The following is a 26,014-nucleotide window of genomic DNA, read 5'->3' as shown; positions in this document are numbered from 1 at the left end:
GCAGACTGAGTATGTATGTCCTTGGTACTTAAGTTGCCTCTGTCCTTGGTACTGAAGTTGCCTCTATCCTTGATACTGAAGTTGTCTCTGTGCTTGGTATTAAAGTCGTCTCTGTCCTTGGTACTAAAGTATTTCTGTGCTAGGTACTTAAGTCGTCTCTGTCCTTGGTACTGAAGTTGTCTCTGCACTTTGTACTGAAGTCGTCTTTGTCCTTGGTACTGAAGTTACCTCTGTCCTTGGTACTGAAGTTGTCTCTGCCCTTGGTACTGAAGTTGCCTCTGCCCTTGGTACTGAAGTTGCCTCTGCCCTTGGTACTGAAGTTACCTCTGTCATTGGTACTGAAGTTACCTCTGTCCTTGGTACTGTATCCGTGGCACTAAAGTATCTCTGTTATGGGTACTAAAATGTCTCTGTGCCGGGTCTATGTGCCGGGTAGTGAAGTTATCTCTGTCCTTGGTACTGAACTTATCTCTGTCCTTGGTACTGAATTTATCTCTGTCCTTGGTACTAAAGTATCTCTGCCCTTGGTACTGAAGTTGCCTCTGTCCTTGGTACTGAAAATGTGTCCTTAGTACTTAAATGGCTCCGTCCTTGGTACTCTGAAAATGTCTCTGTCCTTGGTACCGAAGTTACCTCATTGGTACCGATAGTGCCTCTGTCCTTGGTACTGAAGTTGCCTCATTGGTACCAATAGTGCCTCTGTCCTTGGTACTGAAGTTGCCTCTGTCCTTGGTGCTGAAGTTGCCTCATAGGTACCGATAGTGCCTCTGTCCTTGGTACTGAAGTTACCTCATAGGTACCGATAGTGCCTCTGTCCTTGGTACTGAAGTTACCTCATAGGTACCGATAGTGCCTCTGTCCTTGTTGCTGAAGTTGCGGGTGTCGGCGCCCGAACCCACCATAGATTCCGAAGGGCGCCCGCCTTCTGTACTGCTGCTCATTACGGGGTGTTGATCAGATCCCTTACGTTTCTTTTACTGTCAAGCCGAAGCCTTGCAAACTCCGCGCTACACTTGCTCCATCCCACATTCTTGTAGAAACATCGAACATCAGGAAAGATTTCTGTGTCTGAAACTGAATGGGAAAATACCGCCAGTAACTGCCACTGTTTCCAGAAATGGATCCAAAGCCCGTCGGAAAGGTCCCGGCTAATGCTCGCATCCCTGGCCTGACGTAAGAGTTCTTCGGCATCAAACCGAGGCTTCGCGTTCAGCCGTCCGTGATCCGCGGCGTCTCCGCTGACAAAGTGCGTCGTTACGTCCGGGTTGATGTAGTACGCCAGGGCTGCTACGCTGGACTCGTCATGCACGAGATAGTCGCACTTAGACAGCAGCAAGACGTCAGTGAACACCTCGTCGCCTATCGAACGCGCGGAGTTGGGGTCTGTGTCCAATTGTCGGTGCTTAAAATCATCTCCCCTCGAGGCCTCGATGTTTAAGACTTTGTTATCTCCGAACTCCGCCTTGAAGACCGCCAAAACCTCGTCGATGTCACAAGCCAAGAATATGCGGATCTCTTTCCCGGCGTTCGCTGCGGCGGCGCCGTCGTCTGTGATGAGCTGTCGGACGACTCGAACGAAATCCTGGACGTCTGGAGTTTTCTGCCCGAACAGGTCGCTCATCTCTTTGATGTGGTCTCTTTTAAGTCTCACATGGACACCTGTGGGTGAAATCATAAGACATTCACGTGTCATCTCTATGTGAGATCTAATCTCCAAGCAGATGTTGAGGTAGGCTGAATTGGCACGTTTTCCTTTCTGCCCGTTTAAGGAAAACGTAAAGATTTAGCCTGCCCATATCTGCTTGGAGATTATGCAAGAGCATTTTGCCCCATAGAATCGACAGCATTTCTCTTCTATATTTAGCATAAGGGTCCTTAAGGCTTCAACCTTTCCTGAAAATAGACTTGCAACTTGCAACCCGGCCCTCACGTCACTTGAACGGAGACGGGGACAGGTACCAGCTTCCAACCACCTTTGACCCTTTGGTTACGTCATACTTGCGGAAGGTATCGTATCTTGAGACCAGAGAAATGGTACAAAATGTGGAGTCTATTTCTTGTGTGGAAGTCAATTCTTTTGCACAATATTAATTTTCTGTTGATATTAGGGGGAAACGAGGAGCATTGTGCACTTAAAATTTTGTCAATTTGTTTTAAAAAGTCTACTTTAAGATGAGTATTGTAGAAATTATTTTGGAACTTTGCTGTTGTTTCACATTCACCATCAAGCTGAATATAAGAACTGAGTTAGATTTTCCTAGCATGTATTACTAGCATTATAAGACATTTTATGTACATCGCCAACCTATCTTTCAGCTTTTTTCAAAAAGCTATATTGCCTAAATGAGGGTGGTTTCGCCCATAACTGAGGATATACATTCATACATGTATCTTTGCAACATAGATGGTACTTCTAGTTTTACTTGTACGTGTTGTATACAAACATGAACAGTGATATCAGCCAAACTGACCTATGTTGACAGTGTCCGCCATGAAGGATTTATAGAAAGCATTCACGACGTTCTCTACCCGGGCAGCGGGCCTGACGTAACCGGATATGACGTGGTTGATAAGGGCCCGAGTCTCTGCTGTGATTGGTTGATTGTATTCCCTCACCTTGTGTTCCATGTCGGCAAACCGGAAATCTACCAAGTTGCCGCCTGCTTCTGCTCGGGTCAGGTATACCTGAATGATATCAACAAGATCGATTAGATTAATCAATGAATCGATCTTTTCTGCTATTTCATCGAACAAGATCAAGACAAAATACCCCATCTTGATCCACAGTTCAATAACGACATTTTGGTTAGAGATGACCGTTAACGGACATCAAGAACTTACGAAAATGAGGACCTTATTTGCATAATCAACAAGGAACCCTTAGAATGCGTCAGTTGTAAAGGTGCACGTCATTGGCAAAGGTATGAGAACCATTATGATGTTATTTTTTATTTACTATTTTAAGTATTATTTTGTATGTAATGATACCATATTTTCAATTCAGTAACCTATTTGTCATAGCTAGTTAAGTTTTGTTAACAACGTTGTATTGTTTCTGTAATGTTACTTTTATCTATTTTGTCAAGTAGTATTTTTGAGTGTTATGCCGTTGTGATTTAAGTTTGCAATTTAATTTTGATCTTGGTTGGTTTGTGAATAAAGTTGAATTTGATAAAAAAAAGAGTATGAGGAACTCTGGTTTAGTACTAGATTGCAGAGATTATCCATTTCAGCGTATCGTTGCATTACTTTGGCTCTCTTATCCACTTACTGCCCGTGGGAAATTCTGGTATGGAAGACCACAGACATGTGTATGAGTATGTAAGAACTGGAAGCTACCGACCAATGATGATGATGTAAAAAACACAAATTAGTGACACTGGTCACATTTCATGATCATCTCCTGGGGTCAAATATAGACTAGTCGGCACGTCCGATAACATAAAAGTTTGATGAAGTTCACATCATCAACAAGCCGCTAGGGGGCCCAAAATCTAATCATTTCCAAGTCTCATCAAGACCTACCCACCTACCAAATATCAAGACAATCCATCCAGGCAATGTCCAGTTATTCTGCTTCTTTACAAACACACACACACACACACACACACACACACACATACAAACGCTACCCTCTGCATAACCTTCTCGGCGAAGGTAACTAGGGGGCCCAAACCTACACCACTTCTTCCTTACATCACAAGCTATCTGCCACAACAAAATCAAGACCACAGCACGTCCAAGTCAAAAGATACAAAAAAGGTTCTGCCGCTGCAGTACCAAGGTCACATACCAGGGAGCTCAAAATCGACCTTGACCTTCGTCTTCCCAACACCTACCCACATACAAAATATCATCATAATTCATTTAGAGGTTATTGAGTTATACTTACTACAAATATCCGGAAACACACAGACAGGCACAGACAGACCCAAAACGTTATCTCCATTTTGCATGGAGATAAAGATACATACCGAACGGGTGTCTAAGAACTGTGTGCTAGGCGGGACGCACACCCGACTCTCTGCATGCTGTTCTATGCCTTCGTTGACAGCTGAATGGTAGAAGACAAACAAGGTTAGAAAACACACGAAAGCCCAGACGACAAAGCTCACAGGCCTGGAAACAGGTGCTCACAGGCCTCAAAAGAGGTGCTCACTACTATGCGGAGGTCTGTGAGCACCTCTCTTGAGGCCTGTGAGCTTTGTCGTTCTGGGCTTTCGTAGCAACAAGCCGCGTGCCTGCTAAGATTCTGTATTACGCCTAAGTGGCGTCTTGGTGGCGCAGTGGCAGCAGGGTGTTTGGCCCAGAACCCACTCGGAGGTCCTGGTTCAAATCCGGGGTCCCCTGATTTGTCCCATTGACGTTGTGCCCTTGGGAAAGGCACTTGAAACGACTTTCCTCACTTCACTCAGGTGGAAATGAGCACCTAGTTTTGGTAAGGTCCGCCCCTCGGATAGGACGTTAAATGGAGGTCCTGTGTTTGAGGAGAGCCACACTTCGAGCAAGTTAAAGAATCCGCCACAATTATCGAAAAGAGTAGGAGTCCTGGCCAAGTGGATCAAACCTTACAGTCTGGGTTGACATCTTGAAAAGGTGATAGTCACCTGTTATGTCAATCCTTCCACAAATGTGGTAAATCTGAATAAATAAATGGATAAAGGGCGGTTTTACCAGTTGTACAGGTACCGTGAGGCTGCTACGAACTGAGCTACAGGGACACCCGTACTAGAAATGATAGACAACATGATGAGAGGTTCTACCTTGGAAGTACCATGTCCAGTAATTCCTGCCCTGTCCAGGCGGCCCGCAGTAATCACAGTCGGTCCACATGACGGTTGGCAGGAATCCTCGAGCCTGTTGTGTGATCGAAGGTTGTTTATTGTTTAGGCCATGTTGATTTGATTACATGGATGATAATCCACTATCTCGAAAAAAGAAGTCAAACCCAAATAAGATATGATTTAGTGTTAGTATTTGAACTAGAATAGTTACATGCTATATTGTTACCAATTGTCTGTCCGTCCTTCCATGTTTCATGTACTTGCAATTATCCTACGGGCAAGAACTTGCAATAAACCTATAATAATTTAAAACTGCAAAGATATCCGCGCGCGCATCAATTTTCGTTCGTTTCCAAAAATAAATAAAAAGTTTTCGGCCATACTGTAAATCGTACAAAGCTGTTGCAAAGTGAGAAATTACATGCTGTGAATTGCACAAAATATTTCAGAAAGTGGGACAGAGAGGGGGGCGGGAGAGGGAGGGAGGGAAAGAGAAGAGGGAGGGAGGGAGAGAGAGAGAGGGAGATAGAGAGGGAGGGGGAGAGAGAGGGGGAGAGAGAGGGGGAGAGAGGGGAGAGAGAGAGGGGAGCGAGAGAGGAGAGAGAGAGGGGGAGAGAGAGGGGGAGAGAGATGGTGTTATCTTGTGCCAGATCTCAAATCACCAGGCAAGTCGTGATGTCATCGATCGTCTGCAGCACGAGGGAACCAAAACCGATTCCGTCACACATTGACAGTGACGTCTCGATGACGCAGGCCGTGACGTTGGTGTGCCCGCCATATTTGGAGTTGTGGTGGACGGCGACTGGTTTCCCCAAGCGTAAGAGCGCCTCTGCGGATCTAAGCCCTGGGAAAAAGGAATGACATTTATTTCTAAGTCTATTTCTCACGCATGCGCAGTGTTGAATCTCTCCTCGTTTTGTTTCTGACAATTTATAAGACATCACTGAATTATCTCCAAGCAGATGTTTGGAGGGATTACATCGTTACGCTTTCCTAGCTGCCATCTTCTGAGTCAAACTGTTCCGCGCAACAAAAGAGTAGCTAGAAGAACGTAACGATTCAGCTTCCCCACATCTGCTTGGAGACGAGTCACGGAACAGAACACCTGTTGACATATTACAATGTAAAGAAAACTGTCCCACCTTCTACACTGTGATAAATACGCCGAGCGAAGTTCAGGTACCCCACAGCAAACAACAACGCAACCAGCGCTATCGCCAAGAACTTTCGACGGTGTTTAAACAACATCTTTGTCGGGAAACGATGGCGAATGAGGCGCGAATCGGACGAGAATCGGACTTCGTTAACCCCAGTTGGACTGGTTCGACCTTTGACCTTTTGGTATTTCTGTCCCTAATTTCTTCCTTGATTATAGCATTCGAGTAGAGACAATCCTCGTCTCATCAACAGCTCGAGGGACTGAGGAAAAGTGGTTCTCCCGGCAAATGGGTAATTTGGTTGACCTGAAAAAATACATTACTGAAAAAAGAAAACCGTCCCACCTTATACATGTCATCGGAATGAATACGCTTTGCGAAGTTCAGGTGCCACATTATTTAACTGTACGGCCGTATATTCCTGCACCCTCCGTGGACTTTCTTTCGGACAATCGTCTTTCCAGGACAGGCCACAACATATAGCAGCGTTAAAGACAACCAAAGCAACATTAGGGCCAAAAACTGTAAATTGAAAAAATGCTCAAATCTTTAGTGACATTTACTAACATTGTAGTAATAACTTCATACATTTGCTTAACGACTTCAAATTTTGCAGACCGTATTCACCTCCTCAAAAGTCGCGCACGATCCTTTGTCCCAGGCGAACAATATCTATCCGACCCGTGACAAGAAAAATGCAGTAAGAAAATTTGCGGTAACTAAAAGACACCTAAAAGAAAACAGCCGGAGGGCGCCTGCAACGGAGGCTACGATATTCACTCCTTTAATAAGCCCCCTTAATTTCTCACTGGACCCGCGGCAATCCTCAACTGGATTTGTGTTACCCTTGACTTTATGATGGGAATTTGATTTATCATTCAAAACGTACAAGTCTGAACAAAAAGACAACAAAATATACAAAGCTTTAAAAGATTCGTTTTTCGTCGATGAAATTAGTTGAGTGCTTTGTCAATTCGATCGGCCGCAGCAACGCCGCCAGCGTGCCGCGGGTTCAGTGAGAGGGGACTTTACATATGCTTGGTCTTGATTCATGCGGTTATCATGAGAAAGACCACGAAAAGTTTAATTCTGCAAAAAGACTGTGACCACGAACTGCAAGCTTTCAGCTGATCTCAAAAACACATTTTACGTATAAATTTAATTTACATATTAGCCATTTTGTAGATTAACTTTGACAGTTTATGCAATGCTAAGCCATGATTATATCTCATGTCCTAGATCCTGGTCTAATTATAAGCAACGTATAAATACTAGCAGGGGATGTGTAACACTTAAGACTAAGTTTATGCACCTAAATCCACCAACTAGTAGTAGGCCAATGCCTTTACTGTCTAGTGACGGCTCTCCAATTTCATGAGCAAGTAGTAGATTTTAAATACTTTGGTAGTTATGGTAATACTATGTATGATGTGAAATGTAGAATTGTGCAAGCATGGGGGGCCTCTAATGCCCTATCAAAAGTATGGAAATCTCCAATAGCAAGGTCAACGAAGCTTAAAGTCTTTAAAACTTGTGTTGAATCGATTTTATTGCATGGGGCTGATTCATGGACATTAACAAAGTCATTCTGTATCCTGCTTGATGGGAACTACACCCGCCTACTCCGTGCAGCCCTCGACATTTCCTGGAGGAGCCACATAACAAACAGTGAGCTGTATGGTGACATGCCACAGATTACTAAGGTAATTCGCAACCGTAGGTTGGCTCTGGCCGGCCATGTTATGCGCCACAAGGAAATGGCGGGTATGGTTCTCCTCTGGAAGCCGAATGAAAGGCGTAGGCGTGGTCGCCCGTCGTTGACACTAAAGAAAGTAATCGAAGAGGATGTTAGCCTCGAAGATGAGGAACTTCAATCTGTCTTGTGCGACAGGAACTTGTGGAAACACTTGTGTCAACCCTAAAAGAGGATGAACTGAACTGAGTAATACATTGTAGCTGAGACTACCAATAATAGACACACAGGCACACACAGACTCTCACACACACACACACACACGGACATACCCACACACACACACACACACACACACACACATTCATACACACACATATACAAACACACACACACATGCATACATACACACACACACACACACACACACACACAAATCTAACACACACACACACCAACAAACACACATACACACACAAAATCACGGACAAGCCAAAAACAATTCATTCCCTCGGAGAAGTAATGACGGACCGAAACATTTGTGCAGTTAAAAGTGAAGTCTTTTATTCTGACAACACAAGTTGCAACATGAGAAGTGAGTGTCGTCACTTGGCACAAATGAGAGCTGCCAAACAAACTTGGCACAGCCACACTTATCAGACAATAACACTTACTGTACAACATTAGCACGGGGCAGTGCACTTTAAATCAGAGAAAATTTGCCGAATAAAAAGACTCTTTTTACACAACCAATTGGTTTATTCAACCGACGTTTCGATGACCATGTGTTACACTTCTGTACGTTTGGGACCGCATGGTGGAAGCTGTTCCGTGTAACAGTGTATGTAGGTAAATACTTTGCGTTTGGGAACGCATCTATGTGAACCAGTCGGAATTGCCTTGATGAAAGTGACAGATGTTAGTCTCGAAGCAGATCTACACGGTGCCAAAATCGTATGTGCTTGCCAGAGAAGCTCCAGTCAGCCAGATAAGCTCCGTTCAGGCACCGTAGGTGTTTCTCTGGCAGACTGGAGCTTCTCTGGCTAGCATATACGATTTTGGCACCGTGTAGATCTGCTTGGAGATCAACAGACATGACAGATGGTCACCGAAACGTCGGTTGAATTAAATCATTGGCTGTGTAAAAAGAGTATTCTTATTCAACAAGTTACTGTACAACATAAGCACAGGCAAGTGTACTGTAAAACAGGAAATATTTGCCATAATTAGTAACCTTTCTATATTGACCACTATTAAAGTCCTTAGCTAGTAGACTGATGGGTAAAGATTGGATTATCTATGTTTGTGTCAATGGGGAAAAATCTTAAGGTACAACCAAGAAGTGGCCACAGTGGCCAAGTGGTCTTAACCATATGCAGAGGTGGTCACTTGTACAGGTTTGAGTCACCAACTTTATAACAGCAATACAATGTGCTAAATCATTTACCTTCCAAAAAAGCATTTTCTTAAAACCACCAGACTGAATATCAAAAAATTCATCTGTAACAGCCCTAAACCAATGCTTACACCATTTCCATTAAATACATGATTCAGATGTCTACTTTCAAACTTTACACACAACTTTGTCAAAATACATGATTTCACTTTGGCCATGTCTAAGCTTCTAACAATAGCACATTTCTCTATATCATTCAGATTTGCAAACCTACTGTTTTGTTTTGGCCCCATGATTGGGAAAAATATACAAATTGCTTTCATACACATGATTGTATTGCTTGATAACTCATCCTAAAAAAAGTATCCAATGTTAAACAGTTTTACAAGTCTCATAATGATAAAAAAAACGTTTTAGTATCAAGCCTAGAACATTACTTATTTTGTTCTATCATACAACAACTTTGGCAGTGAAGATTATTCATACATAATCTGAAAAACATAACAATGATTTAATTTAATTTGTTATCACCAAGTTGGCAACGACTTTAATTAAACACTACAAGCTGCCTGTCAAGCTGTTAAAACATGTTAAAATCAAAGTAACTCTAACTATAGAGTGTTAGAGTCACTGGTGTCAACAATGCGGAGTGCTAGTCTACATGTGTGCTGTTATTCTACTATAGATGCATCTCAGTGTACTCTTAAGTTCTTTGGAAGACTACGTCTTAAAAACTACTGGCTATTTTCAAGAACCTCTCACTGACTTAGGAGCATAGCTTAATTAATTGATTAGAATATTGTATCAGTATAGCCAAATGTTCAAAACATAAGAATAAAATTGGTGTGCCGTAAGTTTTAAATGAACACAAATATATGTACAAAATTTCTCAACTGAATAAAAAGCATATACAACTCTGCGAGTAGAGACTAGTATTCAAATATTCTGCAGACGTAAAAGTAATATTTGATATTGTACAGTAATTGTTGATCGACAAAAACACACAAACATGCAACATCAAACAACCTTTGGTTCATACGAAAAATGCAACATTTGACAAACAAGAAAATTCACATCAACTTAAAACTTCTTCTGACTTAAGGAATAGACTTCACCATACTTATGTAGCCTCCTCCCAGACTTCTAGGGCCGCCAGCGTTTTTTTGGGTGGAGCGCTGATTTTTGACAGGGACTAGTTCATGAGTTCGATCCCTGGCCGGGTCATACCAAAGGCTTTAAAAACGGTACATACTGCTTTCTCTGCTTAACACTCAGCATTTGGGAAAGAGTATGGTAGTTAAACACACACATCACTACCAGTGGACTAGCCCCCTGCTGTAGAGATTGTACAATGTTGTCTGGCCCAAGGGCTGTGAATCGGAGATGGGCACTGCCATAACTCCACCAAGTGGTGCGGGAGGACTTCAACTTGAACTTAACTTAACTAGGTTCTCTGATGTCTGTTTACGCCTCCAGAAAATTGCGAATCGGTGCTAAAAAAAAACACTAGCTCCTGGAAGGTCTGCAAAAGAGACTACTACTTGTGATGGAATTGTATGAACTGTACACGTATACTAAAAACATTCACACAAAGTTTATACATACATAATAGAAGTGCATTTCAACAATCACTTAACTTTATACACTTTGGAATAGACACTTTCTGTTAATAACTCTAACATGATCATAACTATTCCTACCTGATTGCTGTATTATTTTGTTGACTTCATCTGAAAGACGATTTTTGGTAACATTTTCCACAGTCTAAATTGGCAACATTGTTGGCTAAGATGATCAAGGGTTAAACTCCAAACTATGAAGTCAACATTGTCTATTGGCTAAGTACATGTATCTGTTCTGTTGTAGTAACTTTGAAGATCCTATTCTAACTTGTTATAAGGCCACACCAATTTAATTTCTTGGTTAACAGATTTTTATTTTCCCCCAAAAAAAATTTTTAGAAAAAAAAATCATGAAAACAGAAGGATTTTTTTCAAAAATTTCTTTTGGGGGGGAAATAAAAATCCGTTGACCAAGAAATTAAATTTGTGTGGCCTAATACAATAATATACAGTTGGTAGATTGTACATGAACACATTTGCTATCTCAATAAAATGAATGTTTAGCAGTGTTAATGTATCAGAAAAGGACAGGTGCATATAAGAAATAAGAGCACAGAAAAGTTGAAATATTCTGTAAAGTAACAAAATATAAATGGTAACCTTCCCATCGCTGAGGTAGCCTCATGGCACAAGATTTGTATCATCTATGGCATAGGAATAGAGCTGTGTACCGGTACACTGTTAGGTACAGGTCCAAAATACCTGAACCCTGCTGGACCGGTACTGGACAAGTAACGTTACTAATCAGGTCAAGCCGGACTCAGGGGATGGCCACTTTGACAGATAAAATAACTATGAAACTACCGTGGCAGTGCACTAAAGCCAGATCTATACTATACTCCAGCACATAAAACACATTTGCAAGGCTGGAGTAAAATTTTCATCTGTGTTTTCATAAAAATGATACCTAGCACAATTGAGTATTATGTTGCTACCAGTTCAAACATGCTTTTGTCCTTATTGAAAATCTACTATTATCTGAACAAGTAGTTTAGGTACAGGTTCAGGTCCGGACCTTTACCTAAACCAGTGTACCTGTAGCTGTACCTAAAATTTGTACACAGCTCTACATAGGAAACAGTAGGGAGGTTAAAACAAGTCATACCACTGCTCAACAGTAGTACATTATAGCCATAGTGTTTTCTATATAGTCATCAAAACTGTACAATCTTATCACTACGTTTTCAAAACTATACATTGAGTAGAAAGTATATCTCTGGCTCTTCCTCCAACTTGCCTTTCCCCCTGTCCCCCTGTGGAGAGGCCATTGGCACGATGTCAGGGGCTGTGCCAGGGGTTGAACATGCCCCCTCTGGAACTCCCCTGTCCTCCAACAGTGGGGCGGGACCTTCGATGTAGCCGGGTATATACGACCCGGTGCTGTGCCGGTACTGGTAGATAGGGGGGGTGGGAGGGCGGTTCCTCCTTGGCACAGCCTCTGCCTTTGCTGTTAAAACAAACACGGCGTCTCCACCTCTCCTGAAGCTGCCTGATTCCGTATCCTGCGAGCCAGACTCTGACTGAGTCCGCTTCCTGCTCGCGATGTGCTTCACTCTGCTCTCGCTCCGACTCGAGAAAGTCAGCTTCTTTGGCGTCGACGTCTTGGGGTCCAGCCGCGCGGCGGGCTGAGGTAGCGCCCGTTCCTCGGGCGTGAACGTCGTCAGCTTGATGAGCTCGCGTTCCAACGGCTTCTTTGGCATGACGGGGCCCCTGAGGGGCGAGAAGCGCTTCTGCTCGCGCATCTTCTTGGTGATGAAGCTCTTGCTGATGGTCTTGTACTTGCTGTCAAACTTGTTGCAGTGGATGTCCTCCGACGTGATGTCCCCGAGACTTTTCGATTTCCCGTTTGAGTCGAAGCATTCAGTCTCGTCGCTGGATTGCGCAGTTTCGGGACGGACATTTCTGGTAGCCATGGCAACAGACATCTTGTTTGGTACTGCGTAAGATTCATCAGAGGTATCCTCTTCAGTCCCTGAAGATGATGCTTCCTTGTTAGCTGCTGTTTTAGACCCTTCTGAGGATGGGGCAATGTCTTTTGGCACGATTTTCTCGCTTTCAACGACAGTAACATCGTTTTGGGACTCGATTGATGTTTCGGATGACGTATCCGATGACACTTCCACACTTTCCAACCCTCCATCTGCAGCAGGTCCTGAAGGAGGCCTGAAGATCTTTTCCTTCAGCTTTTTCATTTCAACCTCGTCTTTCGGTGGCTGCAGTTCTTTTGATGATGCTAACTCCGAAGTTGCTTGCTGGATCATCGTACCGGGATCGGTTCTTTTCTCTGGTTTTGCCTCGTCTTTCGGTGGCTGCAGTTCTTTTGATGATGCTAACTCCGACGTTGCTTGCTGGATCATCGTTTCGGGATCGGGTCTTTTCTCCGGTTTTGCCTCCCCCATGATTTCTGCCGCCCTTCTCTCCTCCTCCTCCAGACTCCGCAGCTCCTGGTCGATGCTGTCGTTGGTCGTGTCGATCACCGTGTCCAGCGAAGACGTGCTGCTCGAAACCGACTCCGACACTTCCGACAGGTCGCTGATTTCGTCCCAAAGTGAGTCTCCGAACGTCGCGTTTGTTTTCACTGGGGACGACGGACTATCCGACGAGCTGTCGGAATTCTCCTCTTCTTTCTTCGGCTGTTTCTCCTTTTGTTCTGCTGAAGTCTCCTTGGTCTCATCTTCCAAATCAAGTTTAGAAACAATTGTCAGATCTTTACTTTCCTCTTTTTCCTCGGATGTGCTTTTGTCATCTTTGACCTTTGCACTTTCTGTTGTCACGGTAACAGAATCTTTGCAGTCCTCAGTTTTATTTTCCTTTTGTTTCAGGGCGTCGTCTTTTTCCTCTGGTTTTTCTTGCGGCGGCTTCATGTCGTCTGCTTGTGCCTCACTCAATCCCTCCTTTCTCTCAGACACATCAGGGGCTGGCACGCTTTCTTCCTCGTGTTGGAGAGGTTTCACGACAGCTTTTCTCGGGCAGGCCCCCTTCCTGTGACCTCTAGGTGACCTTCCCCCCAGCCCGCTGCCCTCCTTCCCCGACGGGCTGTACTCCGTTGCCATGGCAGCGAGGTATGACTCCCGCCTGTTCCGGATCTCCTTGAGCCGGACGCTCTTCTTGGCGCGCTCCAGGAGAAGCTTGTACTCGTCGGTCCTGTTGGTGAAGTCCTCGGTGGCCAGGATGCGCTGGAGGTCCTCTGGCGCCTGCTGCAGGAACCGCAGGTCCTCCTCGCTGAGCAGCCCATTCACAAACGGGGGGGAGTCCTTGTTGAAGAGGATGGGGGGCGAGCTGTGTGAATGAACGAAATTCAATGGTTTTATTTGATCATTATGAACGAATATGAAAAGTACATTGCAGCCATAGGCTGAATTGCATACTTTTTACATGTTACTGTAATTCTTGATTTGTTAACTGTAACTTATTTTTACCTAATCTAACGGTCACTAGTCAACCCCTAAAATTTCATCATCGCTAATATTTGATCAATAATATTTGAGACAGTAATGTTTGTTCCCACCGTTAAAATTAAGTGCCTACTCCATTTTCCCCCAACCACTATATTTTCCTGCCGCTAAGTGATTTACACTATGTTATTTAAAAACTGGTGACATTAGGCAATCTACCAATTTTAAATAATAATATTATCGTTTGGATTCAACAATAAATACATTCTAAAATCAGAGATAAACGCTACCTTAAAACAGACAGGTTGAGCACGGATACGTCGGGATTTATAATACAAACATTATTATTATTATATACATTATATACTAAGTAACGGTAAATTCTATAGCTGTTTGCTGACCTGGTTCCTGTTGGCGTCTCGCTCCTTTTCGATTCTCCATCGCTCTCGCTTTTTTCCTCCGTTGAGTCGTGAACTTCCACTTTCTTATCTTCTACGGCATCTTGTGGAGGAGTCTTAGCGTCCTGGTCTGAAGACGTCTTGCTCTCCGTGCTCACAATGTCTGAGGGAACCGGGCCTTGCCGGCTCCTTCTCTCGGCCCTGCTCCTGGAAGGAGGCCTCTTGCGATGTCTCGTCTCCCCGAAGTCCTCCCCGCTGGAGCCGGGAACAACCCGGTTGACGATGGCGGAGTGCTGCTCCCTTCTGTACGAACTTTCCCTCAAACTTCTCTCCTCGAGCTCCGGAGGAACGTCAACTGCCACCTGAATGAATGAATGGATGGATGAATTAGTAAATGGTTTGATTGACAAAATCATAATAAGAGGCACCACTGAGGATCTGGCTACCAGTTTTCTCCACACTTGCCTGTCCATTCTCTGACATCATCCTCCCATCTTTTCCGTTGCCTACCTCTATTTCTTCCACCCTGGATGCATGGTTGATTACATGATAGGTTTCACTGGTCCCGATGACCTTGACACATACCATTTCAGTTTTCTTTTCTTTACGTAATTACAAGATCAGCTATCGTTCAGTAATTGTACTAAGAATGGCAAAGTAGCGTTTCTAAACCTAGACGTCCTGCCCCTGAAGTGTGTGATCTCATCTTTCGACCTGCCTACCTCCCTGTATCCCTGCACAGCCCCGACGTTCACAGTTCTCCGCTGGTCGCTCCTTCTCCGCTCCGCTCCGGTGTACTCCCTCTCGTCGCTCTCCGCCCTTCTCCGCCTCTCCGCTCCGGTGTGCTCTCTCTCCTCGTGTAAGCGGTCGGCGCTGGCGTGGCGGAACAGGTGCGAGCTGTCCGGACGTTTGGCGGGAGACACGGGGGGCGTGCCTACCTGGCGAAGTCTGTAGGGCGCAGAGTACATGTAGGTCCCGCTGTCCTGAAAAGGAAATTCAATTCCGTTGAGTACATGTAGGTGCCGCTGTCCTGAAAAGGAAATTCAATGCCATTGAGTACATGTAGGTCCCGCTGTCCTGAAAAGGAAATTCAATGCCATTGAGTACATGTAGGTCCCGCTGTCCTGAAAAGGAAATTCAATGCCATTGAGTACACGTAGGTCCCGCTGTCCTGAAAAGGAAATTCAATGCCATTGAGTACATGTAGGTCCCGCTGTCCTGAAAAGGAAATTCAATGCCATTGAGTACATGTAGGTCCCGCTGTCCTGAAAAGGAAATTCAATGCCATTGAGTACATGTAGGTCCCACTGTCCTGAAAAGGAAATTCAATTCCATTGAGACATGTAGGTCCCGCTGTCCTGAAAAGGAAATTCAATGCCATTGAGTACATGTAGGTCCCGCTGTCCTGAAAAGGAAATTCAATTCCATTGAGTACATGTAGGTCCCACTGTCCTGAAAAGGAAATTCAATGCCATTGAGTACATGTAGGTCCCACTGTCCTGAAAAGGAAATTCAATTCCATTGAGACATGTAGGTCCCGCTGTCCTGAAAAGGAAATTCAATGCCATTGAGTACATGTAGGTCCCGCTGTCCTGAAAAGGAAATTCAATGCCATTGAGTACATGTAAGTGCCGCTGTCATCTGTCTGTATCTGCATCTGTATCTATATAGCCGGCACAACCGCCATTTGGCGTAACACACCAGCTTTGCAGGCACGCGGCGCGGCAGCAGCTGGTTATATTACACCGAACGGTCTGTTACACCAAGTCTTTGTATATCTGACTGCAACCGTTCTTTAATTACTCAGTGAAGATGCTCCTAGACAGTACCTGATGACAACGAGTTCCATTCTACTATGGTTCTCGGAAAATACAAATTTTTGAACACATCAATCCTTGGCTGATAACTCTGGTACTTGAAAGCATGACTATTTCTAGTCCTCTTCTGGGTTGGCATTAGATACTTATCAGTCGGTACGTCCACAAGTTCATTAGTCATTTTGTACATCATGCAAAGTGTGGACATTGTTCTGCTGAATTCAAGTGTCATCCATGCAGACAGGGATGAAGTACATGATTAAGTAAAATGATAATATGTTATTTGTTGAAGAAAGTTAGACATTCAGGCAATAAGATACGCCAAATGACAGTTACTCAAGTAACTGGATACAAATGTTGTAACAGTCGGATGTTTCAGACAGCATCCGCTATCTTTCGTCAGTGACCAAAGGGAAGACCCAGAGAACCAGGTTTGATACCAAAACTCTTAAAAATTAATTCAGGTGGTTTGATAACCACTAACTAACTGCCGGGTGTTATCCGTTATAGTGCAGGATAAAGCATTAAAATTAAACTTCAGATATTTCAAGGGGGTGTAAAATCTTTGGTGTGTTTTAACCTGAAGATGTTTGTAAGCATTATTACCTGCTATTAGATGTTTGAAATTCACAACAACTCCAGATATTTCAAGTAGGTATGAGATCTTTGGTGTCTTTTTACCTGAAGATATTTGTAAGCATTATTACCTGTAGATGTTTGAAATTCACAACAACTCCAGATATTTCAAGTAGGTATGAGATCTTTGGTGTCTTATTACCTGAAGATGTTTGTAAGCATTATTACCTGTAGATGTTTTACATTCACAACAACTGCAGATATTTCAAGTAGGTATGAGATCTTTGGTGTCTTATTACCTGAAGATGTTTGTAAGCCGTTCTCTGCTGGTTATCCGGAGGGGGTTGGTATGACTCCTTGTGCAGGAGGGGGGCTTTGTCCTTTCTGCTTCTCCCCGCGGTCTGTTTCGGTCGGGTGCCTTGGATGTAGAACGCTCGGCCCATCTCGGGACGCTTCTTCTCAAACTTGACTCCTTTCTTGGCGACGACTCTGTCTTGGTCCACCGCAGTCTCCGTTGTCTTTCCGTTGGTGACTGTTTGAGAAGTGTTTACAGGAGCGTAAGTTTGCCCGTTGACATGCTGGATGGGTTCCTGTTGAAATGCAGTTCCACTCTGTCCTGCAAGGTGGCTCTGCTCCGGATGTTCCGTTTCCTCAGTGATGGCGTACTCCTTGTATTCCTGTGCTTTTTGGTCCCACAATTCTGTAAGAAAACCTGCCATGGAACAAGAAGAAAAGCTATTTGTTTTGCCAAGTGACTCATCTCAACCAAGTTTTCATGTAATAACGTGGACATTGATCTCAAATGTAGTCTGTACTAAAAAAAAAAATCCACTGAAAAACATTCTACATGACCATTGAAGTATGCCTTTCTTCGATACCATTGAAACAGTAGAGGTTACTATTGTTGGGTCTTACACAACCTTTGATGAAACTTTTTCCTTTTAGCACTTCTTCAAAACAGTGAATAAGCTCATGTTGAAAAGTTGCAGTAGCTAAAAGAAGGATATTACGTCCTTAGCTTTTCGATCATACATATGCCATTTGGTACCACACCAACATTGCCTACAATAGACCACACCCATGTAATTTCTTTGTTATTTGATTTAATGATTAAAAATGTTGTTCATCAACATGAAAACAGAGTCTAAGGAAAAGGTCTATAGAGTCATACTTTTCATTCTAGACTTCAGGTTTTCATGATGTCCTCTTGCAAAATGTCTGAACACCAACAAGTTAAATAGGTGTGGACATATTGGCCATGTTGGCATGCTTTTCAAGAGAAGTGTGATATAAAAAAATGTTCCTCATATGATGAAGAACTTGCCTGCGATAGACGTGTCTTCTACGATGAAGGAACAGCGGTTGTCTCCTGGAGTCTGGGCGGGAGACATTCTCCGTCTGAGTCTCAGCTGATCTTCTGGGATCCTACCGTTGCCTACGGAAGAACAGCAGAAACATGAAAAAAACAGCTTTAAAAAAAAGAATTCAACGGTTCTTGGTGGATGTCAATGTGCAGTTGTTGCGACATTGGCGCACCAAATCAGTAGTATGTTGTTGGCACACACTTTGACAGATTAGCCAAAGTGGCTTGGTGGGCGTCACTCCACCGTCAGGGAAGGTTGTGTGAAGTGCCTTTCCCAAGGGCGCAACATCGGGGCATAGTGAGCATCGAGAGTCCAACAATCTGTTACGCAAGGCCGACGTCACATCAAGAAACTGACTAAGTGTAATACATTCATAAGTCTCTACCCTACATTAGTCTTCTGTACAGTATATCAATTTCATAGATCTACATACTATTACATATCAACAGAAGACAATACTGGGAGTGGCATAAGTGGCCTTGTGGTTAAAGTAATTGTCTTTGAAGTTGTGCCTTTGGGAAAGGCACTTAACGCCGATCTTCACTCAATTCAGGTCAAAAGACAAAACCTAGCATTGGTTAGGGACATCCTCATACACAGGATTTGAGCCAGAGGTCCCATGTTTGAGGAGAGTCACACCTCATTGAAGCATAGAAAATAACTGAAGAAACACAAAAGCACTACAAATTTCAAGTCAAGTCAGTGAGCATCTTCAACTCGAGACTAGCATGAGTGAAGGAAGGAAAGAGTGAAAGAAGGAAGGAATGAATAGGCACAGCCTCATTACTCTTTAAGGGTACCTACTGGCTGAGCTTCAAGGTGAATATTCAAGGTGACTATAATTAAAGTGAAAAGTGAAAGTGTGACTACCTGTCCCAGGTGTCGCCCAGACGGCGGGACTCGCGACCGTTCCATCCCCCCTCACCATCGTCAGATGGGTCGGTCTGGCTTGACCCTTGCCCTCCGCTGCCCAGACTGCCGGACTGGCGACGCTGCCGTCCCCACGCACCACCGACACGTTGGCGTCGCAGGCGTCCGGCGCGGGTTTGTGGTCCTGTTCGTCTGAAGTAGTGGAACCACTGTCGCTGCCTGAAATGCATCATCATCAGTTTGTGAACAAACTCAAACCCAAAAACCATTCAGGTTCTGCTATATGATACAAGGAATCTGAATAGAAGGCTTGTTCTGTAATTTGTGTCTTGAGTGTCCGGCAAGGGTTTGTTTGACACAGGAGCTGTTGCATCTATCAACTGTTGTGTCTGAGGATCATTTCTTTAAATCTGAGGATCCTTTCTTTAAATCTGAGGATCAATTTCTTTAACTCTGACCCTGAGGATCGTTTCTTAAGACCTGAGGATCCTTTCTTTAAATCTTAGGATCAATTTCTTTAACTCTGACTCTGAGGATCATTTCTTTAAATCTGAGGATCTTTTCTTTAAATCTGAGGATCCTTTCTTTAAATCTGAGGATCATTTTCCTTAAATCTGAGGATCATTTTCCTTAAATCTGAGGATCATTTTCCTTAAATCTGAGGATCATTTTCCTTAAATCTGAGGATCATTTTCCTTAAATCTGAGGATCATTTTCCTTAAATCTGAGGATCATTTTCCTTAAATCTGAGGATCGTCTCTTTAAATCTGACGATCATTTCTTCAGATTTAAGGATCTTTTCTTTAAATCTGAGGATCATTTCTTCAGATCTGAGGATTCAAAATACCTGATCCAAGATGCCACCTGGGCATGGTGAGTTTCCCAAGACGTTTGGTGAAGTTGACAGCCGGTGGCTTCTTAATGATGGGAGCCGACGTCTCCCTGAAGGATCCGCCCTGTCTCAAGCTCCAGTTCCTTGTGATGAAGTTCTTGATTCCAGTTCGATACTTGCCCTGAAGAAGAACATTTAAAACGCTTCTTAAAGGAACAGAACAGCTGAAGTTTCTTCAAGTTTTTGATGGAATGTTGTTTTCTATTTCTGGAGCTTTCCAGTTAGCCTGCTAATCTATCCATTGAATTCCCTTAAATTGCAATAAAAGAAAACTGTATGATTGTCCACTATAGTTATCAAGAAAACAGCTTTTGTGAGAAAGAAAAATAATTATCATTTCAGTACCAAGCACAGCTACCATTCTAGTTCCAAGAACAGGAACTATTTCAGTTCCAAGGAAACTATTTTCGTACCTTGCCCTGGTAGTCAGTCACAGAAATATGCACAAAGATAGAAGCCGGATGTCCCTCCATGTGAACATGTCGGTAGCCTGAAAAAAGGAAAAGAAATAGTGGTCTTTAATAGTGTATGGTAGACTTGCTTGCTGCCTTATAGGTGGCTAAAAATAATTGATAAACCTTCTTGTTTACATGTTCATTTATGCACTTTGAATTATCAGACTTGCAAAACAGATTAGATGTGCTATGAAAATAAACATACTTGGTTCATCAAGGCGGACATTATAATTTGAAGTACATATTAAGTGGTAACATTACCTGTTCAGACATATTTTTCTATACAGCACCTAACATACCTGTGAGAAGACTGACGAATGGTACAGTCCGATGCCCTATGACCTCCTGCTGATGGTCATAGTAGCAGACGACAGTGAACCTGACCATGGCAAGGTCAGGCAGGGTCAGGTTGAAGGTCATGGTGTCATCCCAGGTCGGGTTGTAACCTGTATTAAAATATGAATAATCAATACTAGATAAAACCTCCTATTTGAAAAGTTGTACATCATGATTAGTAGCATCACAAGAGTAATTGTTATGCAATAAGAATTTTAACATCATCTTGTTAATGTCTTTTAGGCTACACATATTCAATTTCTTGGACTTCATTTTCTACTAGCATGATAAAGACCACATGTACCATTCAGGATATGAATTAACTCAAATATACTCTATTTTGGCACCAACAATTAAAGAAATTCCTTGTCTTCCTATTGCATGTCTTAAAACTTTGATGTCGTCGACGTACCAAATCCACTTGTTTCCTGCAAAAACCCAAGAACCAAGAAATGCATGATGAGCATATCACTATCCTCTCACCGTCTGTGCTATGGGGCCTTGTCTGCTCCTTGTGGTAGTCCAAGTTCAGTCCGATGACCTCCACTTCGACCCTCAGCTCGGCTGGACCCTCGCTGGCCGCGGTCACGCCCCTCAGCTGCTGACCGCTCAACACACGCACGGTCAGCTGGCGCCGGGTCACGCCGGGCAGGGGCGACGTGGTCAGGGGGTTGAACGACTTGTTGTCTTCAGAAAAGAGAGAAAAAGAAGTTGAAAATGTACAATTCTTTCGTATTTAAGCTTTAGATCTCTGAATTAGCTGTTTGGCACCCAATTTCCTATTGGTTACAGAGTAAGTAAGGCAGCAGGGAGAAGGTTAAGAATATTAAGATAAATACATAATAATAATCTTTAATCATAAATATAATAGATTAATCATAGATGAAACAGAAATCAAAATTTGTTTTATGTATGATCTAAAATTGTTAACGTGCGTAGCCACAAAATACTTTCACACTCTTTTCTTTCTTTCCTCTTTCTTTCTTTCATGCACTCAAAAATGAAAAGGGGAAACAAGGCAATGTAATGGCAATACAAGCACTGTGATATGGTCAGAGGGTTCAACGACTTGCTGTCTTCAGAAAAAGAAAAACAAGATCAGAATTGACATCCTTTTTACACTTCCATGCACTCAGAAATTGATAGGTGGTTGCTAAGCCGGTTTCACAGACACAGAAGCTGGAATGTTATGCTGAAGGGCAGTTATACCAGCGATAAAGATACAGAAGCTGGTGTGTTACACCAAGGCATGAAGGCTAACTTACCTTCCCACATGACAGCAGGTTTGATTGTGTAACCACAGCCTCCGTTAGAGCTGAACCTCGCCCTGTTCAGCTGCATCATTCTCCCCTCTGTCTGGTAGTTCAGCGCAACTGGGAAAATCAGAAATGGTTTCAGAAATCTTACAAATACAGAAGGAAGAAATATGTACTCACTACATAAATCTGAAGAAAATCTTTAAACATAGCTTCTATAATGAGGAATGTTAAAGGAATGTAGATGACTTAGGTTTCGATTCTAAGTACAACCACATCTAAGTACAATTGTTCTCATCATTTGCTTCCACTTGCTCAAAAGAATTTGGGATAGCTACCATTTCAGTACCATGGACAGCTACCATTTCAGTTTCAAAGGCAGCTATCCTTTCAGTACCAAGGAAAGCTACCATCCCAGTACAAAGGACAGCTATCATTTAAATGCTAAGGACAGCTATCATTTCAGTACCAAGGACAGCTAGCAGTTCAGCACCAAAGACAGCTACCATTTCAGTGCCAAGGAAAGCTACCCTTCCAGTAAAAAAGGACAGCTATCATTCTAGTACTAAGGACAGCTAGCCTAAGTTGTGTAGTGTGCGTAGCCCAGTAGTTAGCGACCCTGCCTCTGAGTTCAATGCTGACATGCATGCTACCGGAAAGGGTCGCAGTCCTTAGGACTGACGTTAAGCCATGGTCCACTGTTCATTGTGCTCGTCAAAAAGAGCTAGGGGAATTTCCCTGATACAATGAACCTGTAAATACTGTACATAGTGTCTGTCTTCTCTCTCACAACCAGTGAAAAAATAGCTCTTCAGTGAACTCAACTGGATCGAGATCACTTTAAGTTTCCCTTACCCATCTGACATCCCATGTTCTAGAGGGGCTGCGAATCACAGTTGCTGGAGTCGAGTACCGAGGACGGCTACAAGTTCAGTACTAAGGACAGCTAACATTTCAGTACTAAGGACAGCTAACATTTCAGTACTAAGGACAGCTAACATTTCAGTACTAAGGACAGCTAACATTTCAGTACTAAGGACAGCTAACATTTCAGTACTAAGGACAGCTAACATTTCAGTACTAAGGACAGGTACCATAAGTTTCCCTTACCCATCTGACATCCCATGTTCCAGAGTGGCTGTGGGTCGTAGTTGCTGGAGTCGACCCTGCGCGCGGACGGGTAGATCCGGAAGAGGTGGGCGCGGGTGAAGGCGGCCATGTTGGCGGCGTGGTCGGAGGAAAGCGCCGTCGCCTTGTTCTCGCTGATGGACGGAACGTGCCAACACGGGACTGGGGGGGAGAGAAAAAACTCATTATTATCACCTTACTGTAAATGCAAAGGTTTGCGAGGATCTCATTTTGCAGTAGGGAGAAAATAGAGATTTCGCAGAGGTTTTGAGTTCACGCATTTCTGCATTTAACAGTATACTCTCAATGGATTCAAATAGCAAATCCAAGCACTTAAAGGGTTAACATATGAAAAAATGCCTAAACGTTCTTCCTTTACGCAAAGACTGAAGAATCAGTCACCATTGTCCCTTCATTATAGACAGGTTTGACTATACAAGAACTAATGATGTATTATGAACATTCCTCACCCTCAGACTTGAAGTCCACAGTGCTGACTGTCCCCATGTACCAGACCAGGTCGGACAGTTCCTTAGCCAGCAGCATCCTTCTCGTGTGCTTCTCACCTCCCTTCCTCCCGCGCCCTACATCCGGGAGATCTGGACAACAACAATGTGGTTGTGGTAACTACAGTAAAGTGGGAGACATTTGCAGTGTTTTTATGTTCTTGGGTTTCACAGGGACCGTGAGACACCTCCTCGTCTGTATCTGTATCTATATAGCCGGTACAACCGCAAAGGGCGTAACACATCAGCTTCGCAGGTACGTGGCGCAACAGCAGCTGGTTATATTACACTGAACGGTCTGTTACACCTAGTCTTTGCATATCTAACTGTAAACGTTCTTTAAAGCTACTTAGTGAAGGTGCTCCTACAGTACTTGATGACAACGAGTTCCATTCTACTATGGTTCCCGGAAAATACGGATTTTTGAACATATCAATCCTTGGCTGATAACTCCGGTACTTAAAAAGTATGACTATTTCTAGTCCTCTTCTGAGCTGGCATTAGATACTTATCAGTATCTGTCCCCCCCGCCTGAGCCATGCACCAGGGAGGACCTGGAAGCCCTGACTCCAAGAGGAAGGGTGGTTGCGGAACATTGGAGAGGACGTGTGTAGCAGACAGAAGTGGTGACTCGAGAAGAAGAAGAGACAGGGACAAAAAAAACTGTATAAATAACCATTATGGGAAACGTTCTTGCTTCATTTAAGAATGTACAGGACGTTTTGAGATAGAGGTTTCATGTTCCTTAAGCACATTTAAGACCCTATCTCACTTATTGAAAAGAAGGGTCCTTCCTTCCTTGTGTGGCAATGGGTGGATTACAGTCCGGTCTTACCTTACTTAAAAAAGTGGGGTGCTACATCCACAGGCAGTTTATATGTTATACAATAGCTCAGAAAAGGACAAGAAATAGCCATGCCTTTAAGTATCAGACTTTTCAACCTAGGATTGATGTGTTTAAAAATTTGTATTTTCCTAGAACGATCGTAGAGTGGAACTCGTTACAACCAAGTACAGTGGAAGCATCCTCATTAGATAGCTTTAAACAATGCATGCAGTTAGATATGCGAAGGTTAGACAAGACAGGTCGTTCGGTGTAATATAACCAGCTGCTGCCGCGCCGCGTGCCTGCGAAGCTGGTGTGTTACGCCGAATGGCGGTTATACCGGCTATATAGATACAGATACAGATACAGAATACATGTGTACAAACAAACAAATAAACAACGACCTCTCTGTCCCTGTACTTCCTGAAAACTGTACTGTACAAAACTGGTGTGATATTTCTAAAGGCAGTTTACAACAAACAAACAAAATAAATATCTACCTCTCTGCCCCTGTGCTCTCTCCCCGACAGAAGCCGTTGCCGGGCCATGTGTTTCTATGGCAACAGCATCCTTGTTGTCGGGGATGATGTCGTTGACGTCCTGAAGCTGCTCCTGACTGTGTAGGGTGGGGAGGCCGGGGGGCGCCACAGGCTGCTTTTTCTGTAAAGGGGACGGGATTTTAGGAGTTTTCAAGGATGCTACACAAAGACTGGTGTAATAAGCCTATTCAAGGTTTAAAATGCACATGTGCGTGGTTGTTATGTCAAAGTTGAAGGGTGAAGGCTCATGACTACAAGACGACTAGTTTGGCCAAATCAAGTTTAAGTCCTTCCCACAACTTTCAAGGTATAGAGCAGTGCCCAACAGTATTTTCTAGAGCACTCTACACGTACATGTATATGCCAAAAGATGTCGGAAGGATTTCAACTTACATGTAATTAGGCATCACCAAAATTATGTATAAGCAAGGTGGCAAGATTACAACAAAGAGTTGGAAAGAAATCTTGAATGTTTTCCTCTCCTTTTTTTGTTGATCAAACACAAAGCAGAGTTACACCGATGAAGGCTATACATCCAAGACTCCAAGACTTAGTAAAGAATCTCTACAACTGGATCAGATATGGAGATTGTTTCCAGACATGTCTCATAAGTATCAAAGTAGAGTAACATTTTACCTTCTTTCTGTGCGTGAGTTTGCTGAATGTGTCATGCAGAGCTTTGGCCCCGAACTTTCGGTCCTGCGTGTCGACGGCGTCCGCCTCACTGAAGGAGCTGCTTCTGCCGGCCTGGGGGCACAAAAGGTCGGATCAGGATTTAACAGAAAGAATCACACTGTTTTTTTACTTTTACTTTATTGTTTTTTTTATTCATTTTGCAAAATAACAAATAAACACAATGATAATACAATAAGGCAACACATATACCACGGATCCAAAGCAAAAGTATAACACAACAAACGATTGAAAGAAAAGAATCAAGAATCAAAATAATACCAGCCAACTAACACAGGGGAGAAATCAATGATAACATTTTTTTCAGCAAT

The 26,014-nt window shown here is 43.3% G+C and overlaps 2 protein-coding genes across 2 annotated transcripts in view; both read right to left on the bottom strand.

Moving 5' to 3' along the window:
• Positions 1-885: 885 nt before the first annotated feature.
• LOC136444053 (uncharacterized) lies at positions 886-6,104 on the bottom strand. Its single transcript, XM_066441508.1, has 6 exons — positions 5,927-6,104; positions 5,447-5,628; positions 4,764-4,857; positions 3,975-4,054; positions 2,472-2,685; positions 886-1,659 (listed from the first exon to the last, which is right to left on the bottom strand). The coding sequence occupies exons 1-6, from the start codon at positions 6,030-6,032 to the stop codon at positions 941-943; spliced, it is 1,395 nt and encodes a 464-aa protein (XP_066297605.1). The 5' UTR covers positions 6,033-6,104; the 3' UTR covers positions 886-940.
• Positions 6,105-11,711: 5,607 nt separating this feature from the next.
• Positions 11,712-26,014, bottom strand: part of LOC136443801 (uncharacterized) — a 51,763-nt gene continuing 37,460 nt past the window's right edge. Inside the window, exons 13-27 of the mRNA XM_066441164.1 lie at positions 25,647-25,757; positions 24,972-25,131; positions 23,610-23,738; positions 23,122-23,301; positions 22,021-22,128; positions 21,239-21,442; positions 20,719-20,865; positions 20,378-20,454; positions 19,920-20,085; positions 19,073-19,291; positions 18,163-18,273; positions 17,138-17,550; positions 15,168-15,428; positions 14,449-14,807; positions 11,712-13,931 (exon numbers count right to left, since the gene is read on the bottom strand). Coding sequence (XP_066297261.1) covers positions 11,843-13,931; positions 14,449-14,807; positions 15,168-15,428; positions 17,138-17,550; positions 18,163-18,273; positions 19,073-19,291; positions 19,920-20,085; positions 20,378-20,454; positions 20,719-20,865; positions 21,239-21,442; positions 22,021-22,128; positions 23,122-23,301; positions 23,610-23,738; positions 24,972-25,131; positions 25,647-25,757 — 4,734 coding nt within the window. The 3' untranslated portion in view covers positions 11,712-11,842. The remainder of the gene's footprint in view (positions 13,932-14,448; positions 14,808-15,167; positions 15,429-17,137; positions 17,551-18,162; positions 18,274-19,072; positions 19,292-19,919; positions 20,086-20,377; positions 20,455-20,718; positions 20,866-21,238; positions 21,443-22,020; positions 22,129-23,121; positions 23,302-23,609; positions 23,739-24,971; positions 25,132-25,646; positions 25,758-26,014) is intronic.

Source organism: Branchiostoma lanceolatum, chromosome 10 (genome assembly GCF_035083965.1).
Source record: "Branchiostoma lanceolatum isolate klBraLanc5 chromosome 10, klBraLanc5.hap2, whole genome shotgun sequence".
Taxonomy (NCBI): domain Eukaryota; kingdom Metazoa; phylum Chordata; class Leptocardii; order Amphioxiformes; family Branchiostomatidae; genus Branchiostoma; species Branchiostoma lanceolatum.
Note: the sequence above shows the minus strand (reverse complement) of the source record. Positions and strands in the feature narration are given on the sequence as shown.